At 48.3% G+C, this 16476-nt stretch overlaps 1 protein-coding gene across 1 annotated transcript in view; it reads right to left on the minus strand.

Moving 5' to 3' along the window:
* LOC126044322 (collagen alpha-1(VII) chain-like) overlaps positions 1-16476 on the minus strand; it is a 110148-nt gene that overhangs the window by 53432 nt on the left and 40240 nt on the right. Inside the window, exons 40-57 of the mRNA XM_049813751.1 lie at positions 16168-16200; positions 14839-14910; positions 14044-14103; positions 13140-13175; positions 11945-12025; positions 11021-11056; positions 10042-10086; positions 9692-9763; positions 8970-9005; positions 8803-8838; positions 7188-7229; positions 5491-5544; positions 4116-4154; positions 3900-3935; positions 2876-3010; positions 2127-2246; positions 549-677; positions 158-274 (exon numbers count right to left, since the gene is read on the minus strand). Of these exons, the coding sequence (XP_049669708.1) occupies positions 158-274; positions 549-677; positions 2127-2246; positions 2876-3010; positions 3900-3935; positions 4116-4154; positions 5491-5544; positions 7188-7229; positions 8803-8838; positions 8970-9005; positions 9692-9763; positions 10042-10086; positions 11021-11056; positions 11945-12025; positions 13140-13175; positions 14044-14103; positions 14839-14910; positions 16168-16200 (1179 nt within the window). The remainder of the gene's footprint in view (positions 1-157; positions 275-548; positions 678-2126; positions 2247-2875; positions 3011-3899; positions 3936-4115; positions 4155-5490; positions 5545-7187; positions 7230-8802; positions 8839-8969; positions 9006-9691; positions 9764-10041; positions 10087-11020; positions 11057-11944; positions 12026-13139; positions 13176-14043; positions 14104-14838; positions 14911-16167; positions 16201-16476) is intronic.

Here is a 16476-nt window from a genome sequence, read left to right on the forward strand (position 1 = left end):
CCCAGGTCCCACGTCCGAGCAGTGGTGTCCTCCAGGGATGGGGGGGAGCCGCTCCAGGACTGAGAGCAGTGGGTCAGAGATGTGCAACCCAGTCCCTTCTGGTCTGTCACTTATCTGCACACTGGTCTACTGCCCAAAACTGCTGGGGAAGACATACATGGCTGGTATCCTGCTGCGGTTGTCCTGCCACCCTCTCTTCCAAGGACTCGAGAAGCTCCATGGACTGGTTTCCTTGCAGATCATCTTCTGGATGTGATGGGGGCACAGCCAAGCTCTGCAGAGGGTGATGTATAAGGAACAACGCAGTCTCACTAATTACCAGAGCAGAAGATGGAAAGCAAGACCCTTTTCCAAGCTCTGACACCGATTCATGCAGAGATCCTTATCCTTTCTCTAACTTAGCTTTTCACTGCAGTAAAATAGGGGCAAAACTCACAGAACTGCAATGATTTGTCCAATCAAGCTCTGAGAGATGTAACTCCTTTGCATCTATTAAATCAGCACAAATGTAAAAGTAATTAAAAGTCACTGAACAGGCATTTACATACACTGCTGAGAGAAGTGTTTGCCCCTTTTGAGTCTCTCTCCTTCCTTCTTTCCTCAGATGTTTTCTCCAAGGACTCAGGAGGGTTTCCGAGGGACTGGTACTCAGGTTCAGAACCACCAGCAGATGGACCCTGTGAAGACCAAAGAAAGTTACTGCTTTTTCTAAGTCGAGACATCATCCACAACACATTGCTTTACCAACACCACCATTTATTCAATAGCATGCTCAGAGACAGCAGGACAAGGCTGGAGAGCCAAGGTGCCAAGACCTCTCTTGCACCTTACTTGGGAACTGCCAACAAGGGGGGGCTGGGGCACACTGCAAGGATCCCCCGTGGGTCGGAGGGCTGCTTTGACCCCCTTTGCTCTCTGGTTGAAGTCCAGCCTAGATAGGTCATCCCAGAGGAGCAGAGAGGTCCCCAACCCTTTACGGCAGATTGGGTTGGGCTCCCAAAACCCAACAGAGACAGCTTTGGTGGCTCTGTACCCCAAATTCCAGCACTGCTGGCTCCAGGGTTGCTGGCATACATCCAGTTTGTGTCTCGGCGCAAACACATCTACTGGTGAGCACTTCATTCCCTCTCAAGCCCCTAAAATGCTATCATCCAGGTTGCTATGATCCGGAAAAGCAACGTCTCACCTGAGATCACAGCAGCAGCCTGGAGCTGAGAGGGGATGAGCCTGTCTCACCCTGTCTAAGTGCCTGAGCAACTGGGTCATCGCTGAACCAACCACAGAGCAAGATAAAATCATCAGGAGCTGGCTCCAAACACCCCCACAGCTCTTGTGCTCCAGTTAGAGACAACATTTCCTACCAGTGACCTGCAAGCGTTTATGCAGAGTGAGTCACTTCTTGGCTGTCATAAAAAGAGGCCAAGAAAAGCCCCGCCGCAGCTGCAGGCACTATTTCCTAGACTATCTCTTAACAGGACTGTCTAGTACAGACAAATTAAGATCCATGACTTCTCCAGCAGCTATGAGAGGTGACCTGCATACAGCCCTCTGCTGTTCCTGGAGGTGTGCTGAACCACATTGGAACTTGGGTCCAGCATGGAGATTAAGCCTTAACATTGCTAATAAATTCCTAATTGCCATAAACACAAACTATCTGCTACTTGCAATTGCAAAGGATGCAGGTGGCTAGACTTTCTCTAGCAATTAGCCTGGTTACTCAAGCAAATGAGGGCTCTGGAGTGATGGCAGGAACTCCTCTCTTGGGCAATCCCAATCCAACCTGACAGCAGGATAGGATCCATCCCTGCCAGGGCAGGAGAGATGCACCTAGATTACAGCCACCCAGCGAGGGCAAGTTCAACAGATAACCAGCACAGGGACAGCTTGAAACCAGCCCAATCCGTGCTGGTTTTTGCCTCAGAAGACAAGAAGGAGTTGTGGTTGGGTGGAAAGGAAGGGAGGATGAGGATCAGCAGGAGACATCACTGGAGCATGGACTGGGAGCTCAGAGGCAGCCAATAAACATTTGGTGTGCAATGTCTTAATATTATTGCTGCAGCAGACCAGATGGACAGGAGAGCAGATCTACATAACTACACTTCATCTTCTCTGCTGTTTATTTTCACCTTAGGGAGTCCTCCAGACACTGTCACCCTAAACTGAGCCTCCACCTCCAGGCTCTGTGCTGCTTCTGTCACCTCAGTGCTGGCCAGGGCATCTGGAGAAGTATCGAACACCAGTGAATCCTGCAACATCAAAAAAGGTGGGTTGGTGTGGCGATGACAAACCTGAGCTCCCAGGATCCACACATGTGATGAGCTGGAGCCTGACGGGCTATTTCTGCCTACTGCCCCGTGCCTCCAGCGTGCTCTATCCTACCTGGTGGCCTTTCTGAACCAGAATGGAGTGAATAGTCAGCAGTTCCCTGCTGGCCACCTCCAAGCCTTCCTTCCAAGCTAGTCCTACCTTCCTGGGATCCCTCTTGCTTTTGAGGCCACCCTTGTGATCGCTTCTTGTGCTGCTTCGCTCCCTGAACACACCCACCACTCCAACAACCCCCAGCCCTCAAAGGGAACAAGGAGGCTGATGGCTTTAGAGGATGGCTTCTAGCTACCTCCATCAACAACGAGGGTTGACCGATTTCTTTATTTCCACTGAAAAAAGAATGCTTTGCAACCCCATCAGTTTAACCTGAAGATCCACAATCCTGGTATGAACCTTGAGCCTCCTTCCAGCCTGTTTCTTACAGTGGCTGGAAGTCACCGTCACCTGCTTGATGACAGAGGTGGCCCTGAAACCTTCAATGATTCATTTCTGGCTCTCATTTCCTTCGAGGTCTGTCTGCCCCCTGAGGATCCCAGATGACGATACTCACGCTGTGCTCGGTGGCGTGCAGAGCTTCCTGCTTTCTCCTGGAGGTCTTGCTTATCCTGGAGCCACACAGCTGCTGCACCAGCCCATCCAGCCCATCCCACAGGAGCGCGTTGGAGAGGTCCTTCAGCAACGCCAGCTGCAACCGGTGGAGACCATTAAGGCAGTAGCCCAGTGCCACCCTCCCGTTCCTGACACATGACAGTGGAAGTGCAGCCATCCCCCAAAAAAACGACTGATGCATTTCCAGTGAGGCTCACAGGGCGCCTGGTAAAGCGACGTGCCCTGACAGCCAACGGCTTATTTAAAAACAGGTGTCTATGGTTTGGGCATCTAGGAGCTGATCGATGGTGCTTACATGGTGCGTCTCCCCATCCTAAATAAAACTCCTACATTTGATCGGATCAGTCAGTCCCTCACCTCCTTCAGTCACATCTCCAGAGCTTATAGAAAGGAGCTGAAGGTAACAAGCACAACTATAAGTACCTGCCTGGTAGATACTAGAAGTTGAGCCTTTTCGCAATTCCTGAGCTTGATGGCAACCTTGAGAGCGGAGAGGGAGGCCACCGGTCTAGCACTACTGTATTGCACAGTGATTATTTACTATTACTTGTGTTATGAGCTAAGGAACAACCCAAATTGGACTTTGCGCTAAACAGGACACACGGCATGGCCAGAGCACCCAAAGGGCTGTGTGGGTCTCCTCTTGCTGGATGTGCAGACCCAGTGCTGAAGTACAAGCCCACCCAGATGGTAGTACCAAGCTCTAAATGGGTATTTGCCAAGTCTCAATGTCACATGGGCCTCAAAGTCACTATCCACCCCTTAACATAGCAACAGAAAAGCTGTCCAAGAAGAATTTAAATATGTACGGTAAGCTGTAAAAGGAAATGTAATAACCCTGCCTTCTTGTGAGTGCCATAGCTGGACCTGGGGCAGCACGCATCATCTCCAGAAGGCCAGATGGAATAGATGGAAAAGCTTAATTACAATCACCTTGTCAGAAGGAAGGTCAAAGTGTTACCCACCTTGATACCATTTGCTTCAAAAAGCCTCTCCAGATCCTGCAAGAGGAAAGAAGGGTCAGAACTTCTCCTCTCTCCTCCAGCCGAGGAAGCTGGTCCTGCGGGTGGTTGATGGCTAAGCCTGGGGGCACACACTGGGTCCCCGCTGCCATCCCAACCCCAGACAGAGAGGGAGGTGTTTCTAATGTTAATATGCTCTATATTTTTTATTTTATTTACCTTCATTTCCACTCCTTTGCCTGGTGGACCAGGTTCTCCCTTCAAATGAACAAGAACAACTCATTAATCAAGTCATTATCCCAATGAGCAGCCAGAAGAGGAGCTCTGAGGAGGGCCAAGAGTCACATATCTGGCCATTACTCTGCTCCCAGCCCGCGCCGTGACCCCAGACAAATCCCTGTAGGCTCAGAGAGGGGGTTTGAATCCCACCCCTGCTCAATGGGCTCCTCCACTGGACACAGCTGCTGGCTGCATTTTGTAGGGCAGGCCTGGACCAGAGCCAGACATGAACATCATCAAAGTGAGGTTTGGACCAGGGCTTTGCACCATCCCCTTCTCCATTTCTTGGCCATGTGCAACATGTAAAAAGCAAAGGTTTTTGAGGCCACTCAGTGCCACCGATGCTGTCACTGCTGTGGCAGCTCTGAAGAGGTAGCAGCAAGGAGGAGGATGGCCAAGGTGCCCCCATGGTTGGTGGTCCCTTCTGGAGGTGGCTGTGGTGCTGGTTGCCCACCCTACAGCCACATATCTCCAATGGGTTGGACTTCCAATGGCAAGTCGTGTAGACGGGCTGTCCATCTCTCCTTGCCCTGCATGGTGACACTCTCCACGGTGCGTGATCCTGGGCCACTGCCACAGATGAAACTACAGATGAGCTGCAACAGGTTGGGAGGTTGAGCGCTGGGGTGAGGAACATCTGCTGAGGCAGGGGCTGACCTGCCTCTCTGACGGGCTTCATTTCACTGAAATCTGGTTTCTGCATTGACAGATTCCGGTGGAATGAAGGGCGCCAGGAAGGCCCCGATGGAGAAGCATCTTCATGCCAAGGTGTGCCGGGGTGAAGGAGCTGCAATGCGGGGATGCGCTGGGTACGTCTGAGGCACAGCCCGTGCATGTCACCTGGATAAGTCCTTGCCTTTGTGAAGACTTGGATCTTGTGCCAACCAAGAGATCTACCTGTACCCACTGAGGCTGCTTTCTGCAGCATTTTCTTCTCCATTAAGTGAAGGTGTTGGTCCCACCTCTAAAGATCTCTAGATGTGTGTGGCATCAGGAGCCATTTCTCCTTCCATCCCTTTCTGATGTGCTCTTCAACTTGCAGGGGACAGGAAAGGAAGGAAACATCCCGAACATTTTAGAAATTTATCCCATCCAACTTCTGAACCACATCTTCCTACTTAAATATTCTGTATCTGCTTAATTGAGTTGTAGGACTACAGCGTCATTGTGACCACAAGTTTACAAGCCCATCTCAGAAATTCTGCTTTGGAAACCCAACCTTTAAGAGGGTCAGAAGAGATCCATGCTCTTCCCCTCTGGCCAGCCCAACACAATGGTACCAACAGAAAGATGTCTCCATGCATTCAGGACATACCTTTGGGCCTGGAGGACCTCTTTCGCCTTTCAAGCCATCCTTCCCACGATCCCCCTGTAAGCCAGCAGGAACATGTTAGTCCTTTGTCTCCTCTAAAATTTCCAGTGGAGGTGATGGTTTCAGCATGCATTGCGGCATTTCTCGTGCACTGGCCCATGCTGGCCCCAGACTAACATCTTTTCCAGATAGAACAACCAGACTTTTCTTGTAACTATCTCACTGAATCACATACTTAAGTTAAATTTGGAGCAACTCTGTTCTTCACTTGACACACCCTGCTTCGGATCTGAAGAAGGAGTCATGCTCCTGAGCGCTTTTCTGCTTTTCCTTTTCCCCCTGCTACCCCACCTGAGCTAGTAACGGTATGACCTCTCCTTGCAAACCGAACTTTGCCTCTGTTTCCCTGCCATCACAGCTTGGCTGATGAAGCAACACCATTTCTTTAGTAAAGCCTGGGACTGGATGCTTTAAGCGGGTTTTGGGAAGGTGACAGACCCACGGTGATATTGTTTGCAGCCCTTGTTCTCCCACAGTCCATTGTGTGCTTTGCTTGTGACTCGTGACTCACAACTCATGAGTCCTGCAGGTAAATCAGAAAACTGGCAGGGCAAGCCCAGGTTTGCCTGAAAAGGACCCATCTAGATATACACTCTGCACCTCTCTGAATGAGCCTTTCCTCCCAGCACAGCAAAATGTAGTAGAAATTGATGCTGCAGCTGGTCTGCCTCCTCCGCGTCTGCCTTGTGTCCTTCCCTGTCCCCAGCTGCAAGATGCACAAAATAAACGGCCAACTCACAAATCTTGTTAAACTGGAGGAGGGAGAGAAGGCAATTAAATACATTTTTTCATCTTATTATACTCTTTGATTACTCAAATTACTCCATGACTCCACCTCTGTTCCTGCACTGGGGGGAATCCGGTGGCACTGTGGTTTGCATGCGGCCAAAGCTGCATTTCTTTGCCATTTGCTTTGCTAAACGGACCACGGAAAGGGAGGTGGCAGGGGGTAAGGAGCTGCTTTGATATTGATGACTACTTGGGCATCCCTCAGATAAGATTTAGGCAGATTGGCATGAAGTCATGAGGGGCTCAGTAATATTGTCAGTGATCTTTTTCACAGGGTTGAAAAAAGGATGGAGTGAATCCGTCTCTGCTGTTTCCTGTCACTGGAATTTCCATCTGTGCTGGATCCATGCTACTGTGATCCAAGTACTGGCACTAAATAAAAGCTCTTCCAAACCTATCAACAATCAGAGATATTGCTATAACCAGGAGCTTCTGTAACAGCCATAGCCTTGTTGTTCCGGGCAAACTACTGGAGTTATTCCAGCATCCAAGCCACCTTATTCCCTTTCAGCAAAGCAGTCAGGCTTTCAGTGAACTTCAGCATCTGAATGGATCCCTCTGATTTCTGGGCTGAAACGTTCACTCTAGTTTGCCCTGCGGAAACATGAAGACTTGGAAGGACAACTAAAGCTCACCTCATCTTGGCATGACCAACAATGATACATTGCATTTGGAGAACCTTTGTTGTTGGAGGTGGGAACAGCAAGAATTTGCTTAAGGAACTTCTGAGTTTTGGGCTACGTTTGCAGACTTTGACTTATAAAAGTAATGAAGCTACAAAATACACAACATGTGCAAAATAATCGCATATTCTGCTTCAACACACATCTCCAGCAAGGAGGCGATCTTACCTTCTCCCCTTTCAAGGTGATGGTGTTCTCCAGAGAAGACATCTGCAAAAGGAAGAAACTTTGCTCACAAAGTGAAGGATGATGTCTTTGACACAAACTCTCACCTCCACCTGCCTTTTATCCCCGTTAGCCCTTACCCATGGGCGCAGACCCAGCTGCTTCCTCCCAAATTAGCCAGCAACCTGAATCTGCTATGTTTGGACTCAAACCAACAGAGAGCTTGTGCAGCATCTTTGCTCTCACAGGTTAAGAGATTCAGGGTGGCTGTGATGTTGGGGTCAACGTGCATTTCTAATGAAGGCCTTATCAAAGGGAACTGGGGTCACACAGACACCACTTCCCTGCTGCTCTGGACATTGCTTGGGTCCCTCTCTGACATGGGCATTTAGTGCCATGTTTCAGTAGCCACTTGGGTGACGGCATGGGCGAGGATAAGCCTTGTGAACCCTAAGACCACCTGGCTGGGTGATGGAGTGAGATGGCTATGCATTAGCAGAGAAGGATCTTGCCATACCCTGGAGCAATAAAGCTCTTCCCAGTTCTGAAGGGAACAGGGGGGTGCTTGGTATCCCCATGTCCCGCTCCCAAACACACCAGAGTCCAAGTATTGAAGAATATACAAGAGACAAGTGAACAGGAGCCCCAGTAGACAACAACAACTGAAAATGGGGCTGGGACCACAAAATGGGGTGGTTTCAAATGGCATATTGGTAGGGTTGGGAGTGGACAGCTGCAATATATGGAGGGAGGCATCACTGGAAGGCAATGACTCCTTGCTCCTGGCTTTTCCTGAGTTCCAAAGTTGGCAGAAACCACTGTCTTGTACAGGAATGATACTGCTGAATATGGTCAATAGCATTTTGCCCACTTTGAGGCAGCCTCTTACTCAGATCTTGCCAATGCCTTATCCCTGGGGATGGAAGATAAAATCTAGCACAGCTCTCCCGAGGGGCTGTGGTTCCTGGTCCTAAGGCAGTGGTTTGGTTTTGCACTGGGGTGGCTTTACCTCCATTGAAGCCAATGGGGTGAAAAAAATGCCTCCTTGCACATTCATGTACTAAACCACCTTCCTGATCACCTAAATGCCCTTTCAAAATCTCTTCCAGCCTTATTTTTGATGAACCCAAGTTGGGTTTCTCTCTCTTAATCTGACGTGACTTGGTGTTAGGCCTCTTATCCAAAGGAAAACTCCATGCAAAGGCAGACGGGAGTCCTGAGCACGAGTCATCCCATGTGCCTAAGCACCTTTCCTAGGAGGCATCCATCTCTGCCTTCACTATAGAAGGAGCCCAGGTGCCTCGATTACACAACAGTTAGTGATTAAAGGTATCGGATGGGTTCATAGCTAGGTTTTAGTCCCTTCTATGTCACAGTCTTCTTGCATCATCAGTGACAATCCATTTGGGATGGATTTATGCATATATTTGTAGAGGAACTAGATCTGCTGCTTTGCACCTTTGATAAAGCTAGGAGGGAAATCCACTCTACAACAGGCACTGTTGAAAGCAGTAAGTTCTGGCAATGTGTCCTCCATGGTACCCAGGATTTATAATCAATCTCAACATATCCCTTCCCTGAACAAATGTGTAAGACAACAGAATCAGGCATTACTCACAATGCTTCCAGGAGTCCCAGGCAGCCCAGGCTCACCCTGTGAAGATACAACACCACCATACCCCAACCCCCCACCCCCCAAAAATAGTGAGTGGTGCAATTCAACATTTTAGCCCCCAAACAGACTCCCTCTCATGCAAGGTTATAAATGGGAATGTGCAAACCTACAGATTCGCCCTTGTCTCCCTTCTCTCCAGTGATTCCCTAAGAGGTGGAGAGAGAGGCAGGATGAGAACAAGCCGTGGTAAGGGGTCTCAGCAGTCTTCCCTCTTCTTGCCAGCTTAGCATCCAATAGACTAACAAGCCCATCTTTGAGTAGCTGAGCTAATGAAATCAGGATTTCAACATCTCTCCTGCGGAGGAGTTCTCTGATATTTAATAAGGGGTGAGATTATTAGCCTCTTCCTCAGTGGGTGGGCTCATTAGGGACTTTCCTCTAGTCAGCTGCTCAGTTTCACAAAGTTTGTAGAAACACCGTGTCTTTGAGACCTCTGACAATGTAGCTGGTCTTAGACGGTGTTTTCCAAAGCTATTGGAGGGAGATCAGACAGAGAGAGCATAAGTGCATCATTTCCCTTCCTTCCCCACCAGACTGAGACAGTGTTAAGTATTTCATTTCCAGCAGTGCGTGGCTGGGGAAGTTTTTGCACACTCAGAAACCCCAGTACACAGTCCTGCTATTTAACTTGTGCTCTAGCTAATCAAACAAGAAGGGAGAAACAGCCCTAATCTCCCCTTTGAAGAGGAGATTCCCCCCGCAGGATAGGTGGAGGGAGCTTTCTATGCCTTGCAGACTGTAAGGCAGAAAAAAAATATGGTTCTTTCTTTGATTGGCATTGTACTATCCCAAGTCCACCCTCTCTCAGCTGCTCCTTTAGGGATTGCCTTACATCCTTTCCAGGTTGTCCTGTATCGCCTTTTATCCCCTGCTCTCCATGCCGTCCTGGGAGTCCAGGTGGACCCTGCACGAAAGGATTTGGAGAAGCAATCAGAAATAGAGCTTGTGCAGCAGCTCAAGAAAGTAAAGCAAACAAGAAGAATGTTACCCGCTCTATGATTTTTTCACGCAGGAAAAGAAATACTTGCACATGGACGTTTCTAAGTGAGGACTCTTGTTGGGATGGAGAAGGAAGTCTTCTCCTCCCACACAGACCAGAGGTGCCTGGGCAGCAGCAGAGCAGCCTCCCCTGATGCCCCACCACTCACCTGGGCAGAAGATTATAATAACAGCAATTATTACCCTGATTCCTCTCTCTCCTGGTTCTCCAGGGACACCAACTTCTCCCTAAAAGACAGGAGCAGTAGCTTGTTTGCTTCCATCAGGTTGAACCTTCATTGGTGATACCACTTTTACTGCACTTACACCTGGAGGAGTTTAAAGGGAGAGAACCAAACCAACCTACCATTCCAGTGGCTCTAATGCAGGTTAGATCTCCTCTTTGGCATTGCTTAATGCTTGGAAAGCCAGGACAAAGGCAGGTTTATGGTCATCTGAGATGTCTTAAATTAGGGGTGATGTTTTACAGCAGTCCCATAAATGAAGTAAATGGGGCAGAAGGTGTAGGGTGTCAGTATTCATATTTAGGGGTAGAATGAGGTTATTTCCACCAAACCCCACTATTATTTGTGGCATATTGTTTTCTGCATCTGCTGCAGAGCATAAAGAACTATCTCTCAAAGAAAATACAGTTTATTTCTTTTTAAGCCTTTCTTTTTCAACATTTAGCTTTGGAAGATGAAACCAAAGCTAAAATAAGAGAAAGAAAAGCCAAGGGCAAGGTGAAGAGGATTCTTCATAGTCTCACCTAACCTAAGGACAAGTAAACAGCAAATGAAGTGAGCAGGGGTCAGCTTCAAAACAAATCACATGGTGTAATTTTCCAGCTGCTGTTTAATTAACATCTGCAATGCCTTGCCCAGGGGGTTTGAGGGTGTTAAAGGCTTATGCGAGGTGACTAAATTCATGGAAGCAAAATCTACCAAGAGCTATCAAGCCCATGAGACATCACCTCTCACACAGGACATCCTACTTTTGCATTGTTCCCAGGACCTCCAGGGAAGTTGGTCACTCCCGGAGGTGAGACGCAGGGCTGGGTTGACCTTCACTCTAACTCAGTGCAGCTCTTCTACACTGCTGTACCCAGAGCTCCAGCTCTGAGTGAGCCTGCTGCGTTTGGTACCTATGTAACTCTGGAAGGTGTGGGCTCCCCATTGATTACCTTGGTCCCAGAGATGCCTTTCTTCCCTGGTTCTCCCTACAACACAATGCAAAAGTGCTAGGTTACATTTCCACCTGTGAGCAAGGTTTTTTACCCTAATTTCTTATTTGGGTTAAGAGCTCTTATTTTGAAATCACCGGTGGCTCTGAGGTCAGGGTTGTTGGGCAGCAGTGCCTCAGGATCAGAAAAACGGCTCTGCTTTTTTTTTTAAGCCTTCCCTTAGTGATCCTATTCCACTTGATGTTCAGGGATCAACTCGGCCCTTTGAACTGAAGAAAGGTCTTCACTGACTGCGGTTAGGAGAGGCTTTCCAGAAGCCAGTTATGATGCTTTTGTGAGGGGCCACCTTGCTTGATTGCAAGAAGGAACTACTATGCCCTAAAACCAAAAGCCAGCCCTTCAGGGCTGTTGTGGCTGCACACTGTGCTAGGTCCCTGCATGGCAGACAGAAGTGACTCAATGACGAGAACTCATGATGTTGAATAACGAGTAAGAAATGTTGCGTCCAGGCATTGCGACACAAATAGCATGGTGCTACGCATTTGTTCCTCCCAGACCAAGGGTAAAGAGAGTCAGCCCCGAAACATAGCCTAAAGCACACCCTAATGACAGTCTGCACGGGATCTACCTCCTCACTCGCAATGAAAGAGCAAACAGAGCAGATGAGAAGCTAGATCCCTTGATGAGCAAACCATCATGCCTAATTAGATGTAGTTTGTCCAGTCTCTTTTGTTGACCACTGTTGTGCTGAGACCTGTCTCTTCCCCAGCCAGGCTTGTATAACGTGCATGTCTCTGACTGGTACCATCTTGTCACTTGTTCCTACTTGCTATTGCAAGGCCAAAACCCAGGGCTGTTAGCTTGGTATGGAGTGGTGTACCAAGGGGTTCAGCATGACTGACTGGACTGTTAGCTTCTACTTACATCTTTACCTCTTAGTCCGGTCTCGCCTGGTTTCCCAGGTAATCCTGGTTCACCTTTCTCTCCCTTCAGACCTATATCCCCCTAAAGAAAACAAGACTGTTGTTAAGTTCCTCTTCTGCATTTCACAGTCCTCACGTTTTAGACATTGCAGGGCAGATTCAGACAGCCTGCCAGGCTCCATGGCTATGCAATTGCTTCCACACTCCTGGCTGAAGCTTCAGCTCAGAGCACCCACCCTGTGCTAGGAAGGACTGTGCTCATGGTATCTGCTTAGCGGGCTAGGGTGAAAAGCATCCATCTCTAATGCAGTCCATCCAGACCCCATGCGCAGCCTTGGCCAACACTGCAGGACAGACTCTTCTGAGGTTCTCCACCGCCAGGAAGCTTTGCAGCTCAAATAAGGTGGCCCATTAGCAGTGACCCAGGAGATGGGTCCAGTCTTGAGAGAGCGGTGTGGCCACAGGTTCAGTCCCCCCTCCATGTTTTAACTTCTATTCCCATGTAAAATCAGTTGAGCTTTCACGCATGGGTACCTACGCATCTGTTCTGCTTGATGTTTGTACAACAGAGACCTTCCTCATCACTCAACCACCTCACCGTGCCTTCTCCCAACCCAAAAATACCTCTTGCTGCCTTCTCCACTTTGCAACTGCATTAACACATCTTGTTAACACAGCCTCTCTTGGATGTCTCTCATTTATCTCTTTTGGCATCCAATTTCTCCATGGCCATGAAGCTGATCCAACCTAAATATTCCATTCACTGGGCTATGTATCATGCTGTAATATTTCCCAACTCCATACACTCCTTCGGCCAAGCGGGGGAGCAACTCTGAGAAATGTACACAGCAAGACAGATTCACTGAACAAACACCACATTTGGGATGTTTTCCAGACATCTCTTGGCCACTTTTGAACCTTTGCTAGGAGAAATCCTACAAACTAAGATTTTCAGAATTTTTTAAGGCCTCATTTCTTGCATCTTTTCATTATTTTTCTATGCAGGGCTCTGCATGTCATAGAGAGATTCCAGCAAAGCAGGATCTGTTCAGACCTTTCAGCTTTTGAACACTGCCTATGTTTTGACACTAGCCCCGTGGCAAAGATAAAACCCCACTGACTCAAGTTGCTTTGGGTGACACAGACATCAGTTAAGAGACAATGCTTTACGCGTTGCAATCACCGCACAGACTCACCTTCTGACCTGGTTTGCCAGACAAACCTACATTTCCCTGCAGAAATACAGACCGTTAGTCACAAAACAATAATGATACAGGTAGAATAATTTCAGGTTAGGGTCCTCTGTTGTATCTAAAGGGTGTAAACATCACTCTCAGTTCTGCAAAGCTGCTCTTTGGTTGCAGGTATTAGCAGCTGAAACAGCGTAGTAAAATGCAGGGAAGGGGAAAACACATGGTGTCCTAAGAGAAGAGGGGCTGCTGTAAGCACACACTGTCTAGATACGTCCGCCTTCCCCACTTTGAAACCATTAATACTTTGATGACGAGCTTTGATAGAGGGGTGGGGACCTCAAAGATGTTAGGTTTTGCAAGTTTTTTCTGCTTTAAAGTGAAAGGGACTATTAATATCCCCATAGACGGGAACACCAAGCCATTAACCCAACCCTTACTAGACATCAGTGAACTCATGTGGGAGCCACCAGAAGCTTGCACCTTCTTAGACACAAAAGTCAGGAAGATAAAGGTCAAGGTCACCTTCAGGACACAAAGCCATTGGAACGGGGGCTTCCTTGGCTTTGCTGTTCACAGAATTACCAGTTGAGCGTTGACCACCTATGCTTTCTTCCAGACTCATGAGGAATCCTCTCTCTGCATTTCGGAGAAGCCCCCCCTTACCACTGTCTTCCACAGTCAGGTGAAAACTACCCTATCACACAAGACCACCACGGGATCACCAGCCACAGGGTAACAGCCCAGCTCCTTGTGACCATCCCAGTATTAATTTGCTGGTGACAGGTTTCATGGGTGACGGCCAGAAAAATTCACGTGCATGGAGGTGCCAGAGAGATTTTGCCTCTGAACCTCCTGATTTGCCCCCTTAGGCCTCCCCTTTCCACATCTAGCATGTTGCCCCACTCACCCTGTCGCCTGGATCTCCCTTCAGCCCAGGTTGACCAGGAACGCCAAAACCTGGACTTCCCTGCAAAAATCAATGATGATGTGTGTCTCAGTGTAATGCCTGGGGAGCTTTTCCTCTCTGCACCTCTACGTATGACAGAGAGACAGCTAGGGCTAAACCCTGTGCCAGTCCCACCTCCCAGATTCCACCCCCTCTCTTAACCACACTCCTCGCCACCTCAGAGAGATGCTGTTGTGGAGACCCAACTTTCACTAGAGCGCTATTTGGGGAACCTGTCATGTGCCTCAGTTTACCCATCCCAATCTTGCAGATCTTGCCTGCAATTCTTCCATCGCCATGCACAAGCTGTGGTGGCATGACCCTGCTCCTCTCATTATCTCACTCCTGGGGACATGTCCTGTGCCATTGCTCACTGTTATCAGTCTCCACTCCACCATGACTTTGCGGCCCCCTCAAGGGTCAGCCTGCTTCCCATCCTTGCTATAACTGCTGGGAGGCAGTTGCTGATGCTGTGTTTGATGCTAAGCAAGATGCAGAGGGAGATACAGCGTCTTGCCAGAGCAGCTTCCAAGCTCAGGACATAAATCTCCATATCTGAAGCTGGCAGAAAAAGACAGAGAAGATCCTAAGCATTTTCATCGACCACGGGAAGCTGGGTGAGCTGAGCATTGGTAACGCTGCATCTCTCACTGATGCGGGAAGGAATTCAATCTGCCTCATAGATTCCTTTGTGGACACAAACAAAATAAACCTTTCTACCCATAAAGGATGTGCCAAGAAAAGCACGCGTATTACCTTCTCTCCTTTGTCTCCTTGTATTCCTTTGTCTCCTTGTGGTCCCAGGGCCCCTGTTGGCCCAATATCTCCCTGTGAATAAAGACATTCTCAAAGCTAATAATATCATGCAGGAAGCAAAGCCCTGTTCATGTGGCTCTCTAGAGATGCATTTTGCACTTCTAATACACCCACAAAACCATTCCCTTGCCAACCCACTCATCCATCCATCTTTGGGTTTACACTGAAGCTTTCCCTGCGGTACCTGGGCTTCTGCAGTACAAACCCCGGCACAGTAGTTACACCCTCTCCAGCCTTGCAACTTGTATACCGTAAAGCATCGTGTATACATTTACAGTGACATAAGCAGGATAAAATTCAGGTCCCAGGCCACCACCTAAAGGCAACCAACCTAAAAGGAGACATTTTTGCTAACCAATGTTAAGCGGTCTAGACAATAAGACCAATGAAGGGAGGTGGCTCCAACATCCAAGCCCAGTGAAAAGGACAAAACTCATTGTCTCTAAGGGGCGAGGGAGGTATGAAGCACTGAAGGGTATTTCATGAATGTCAGCCATCAAAAAAACAAGAGGATTTAGTCCTGCAGTAAACACACCTTACATGGATAAGGGAGACCTTTTATTTCTCTGCACGTTGGCAAGGAGCTATCAAGAATTAAAAAAAAATAATTAAATAGGATATTCCAGGCCACGTTCCACCACGAGGCCACTGCAAAAGTGAACTGTATCTGCTGTGCTATAAAGCAGATGTACAATATGGACAACCTAGGCAGGTAACAGCTCTGTCTCAGAGATCTCCCTGGTTTGAGAAATTCAACTTCCTCCAGACACAGGGAGGACAAACATTGGGTCAGGGACCCAGAGAGGTGGGGAAATCTCTATCTGCTGAGATGCTCGGCACACAAAGTCCGGAGCAACCTGCCCCAGCTTTGAAGCTGACTCTGTTTTGAGCAGGAGGTGGGACTAAAGACCTCCAGAAGTCTGCTCCAGCCTCAGCTGTGCTTTGATTTTATGTCAATGTCTCCTTTGGCTGGAACTAGCTTCTCTGAGTGGGCTGGATCTGTGCTTCAGTGATCTCTGCCTTCTAAAACTAGCACGTGGAAATCCCAAATTTCCCCACAGACTGAGGCTAGGAAGAGAATGACAGGCACAAATGTTAATAAAAGCGAAAGAAATATCAGCAGGGCAAGGCTATTGCTACTTTTCCAACCTCTCCTCTCCAGGCAATCACAAGGGAGATACGATTCAGACGGTGAAACATGGTCCAGCCCACACTTTTTCAGGTGAAGATCTCATCTAAGTTTCAAGCAGTGCTAATTAATGGACTTACCCTGACACCTTTTTTGCCTGGAGGTCCCAAAACCTGAGGATAAAAAGAAGTCACAGAAATGCTCTCTTATCTGGAAAAAAAACTCCCTTTCAAAAGAGGTTCTATTCAAGTTACCTTTTCCAAAGCAAGACAATCTCAGCCTTGCTACGGGATAGGAAACCCATCACCTGCACTGGATCATAAAACACCAGAAATGGCTACAAGCCAAATCCCAAACCCCGTGAAGCTTGTGAAGGAATCCCACCAACTTCAGTAGGTGTTAGCTCCCAGGATGGGACTGAACGACCACTCACATGCAAGGGGTTACTG

The sequence above is a fragment of the Accipiter gentilis genome, chromosome 11 (assembly GCF_929443795.1).
Source record: "Accipiter gentilis chromosome 11, bAccGen1.1, whole genome shotgun sequence".
NCBI lineage: Eukaryota > Metazoa > Chordata > Aves > Accipitriformes > Accipitridae > Astur > Astur gentilis.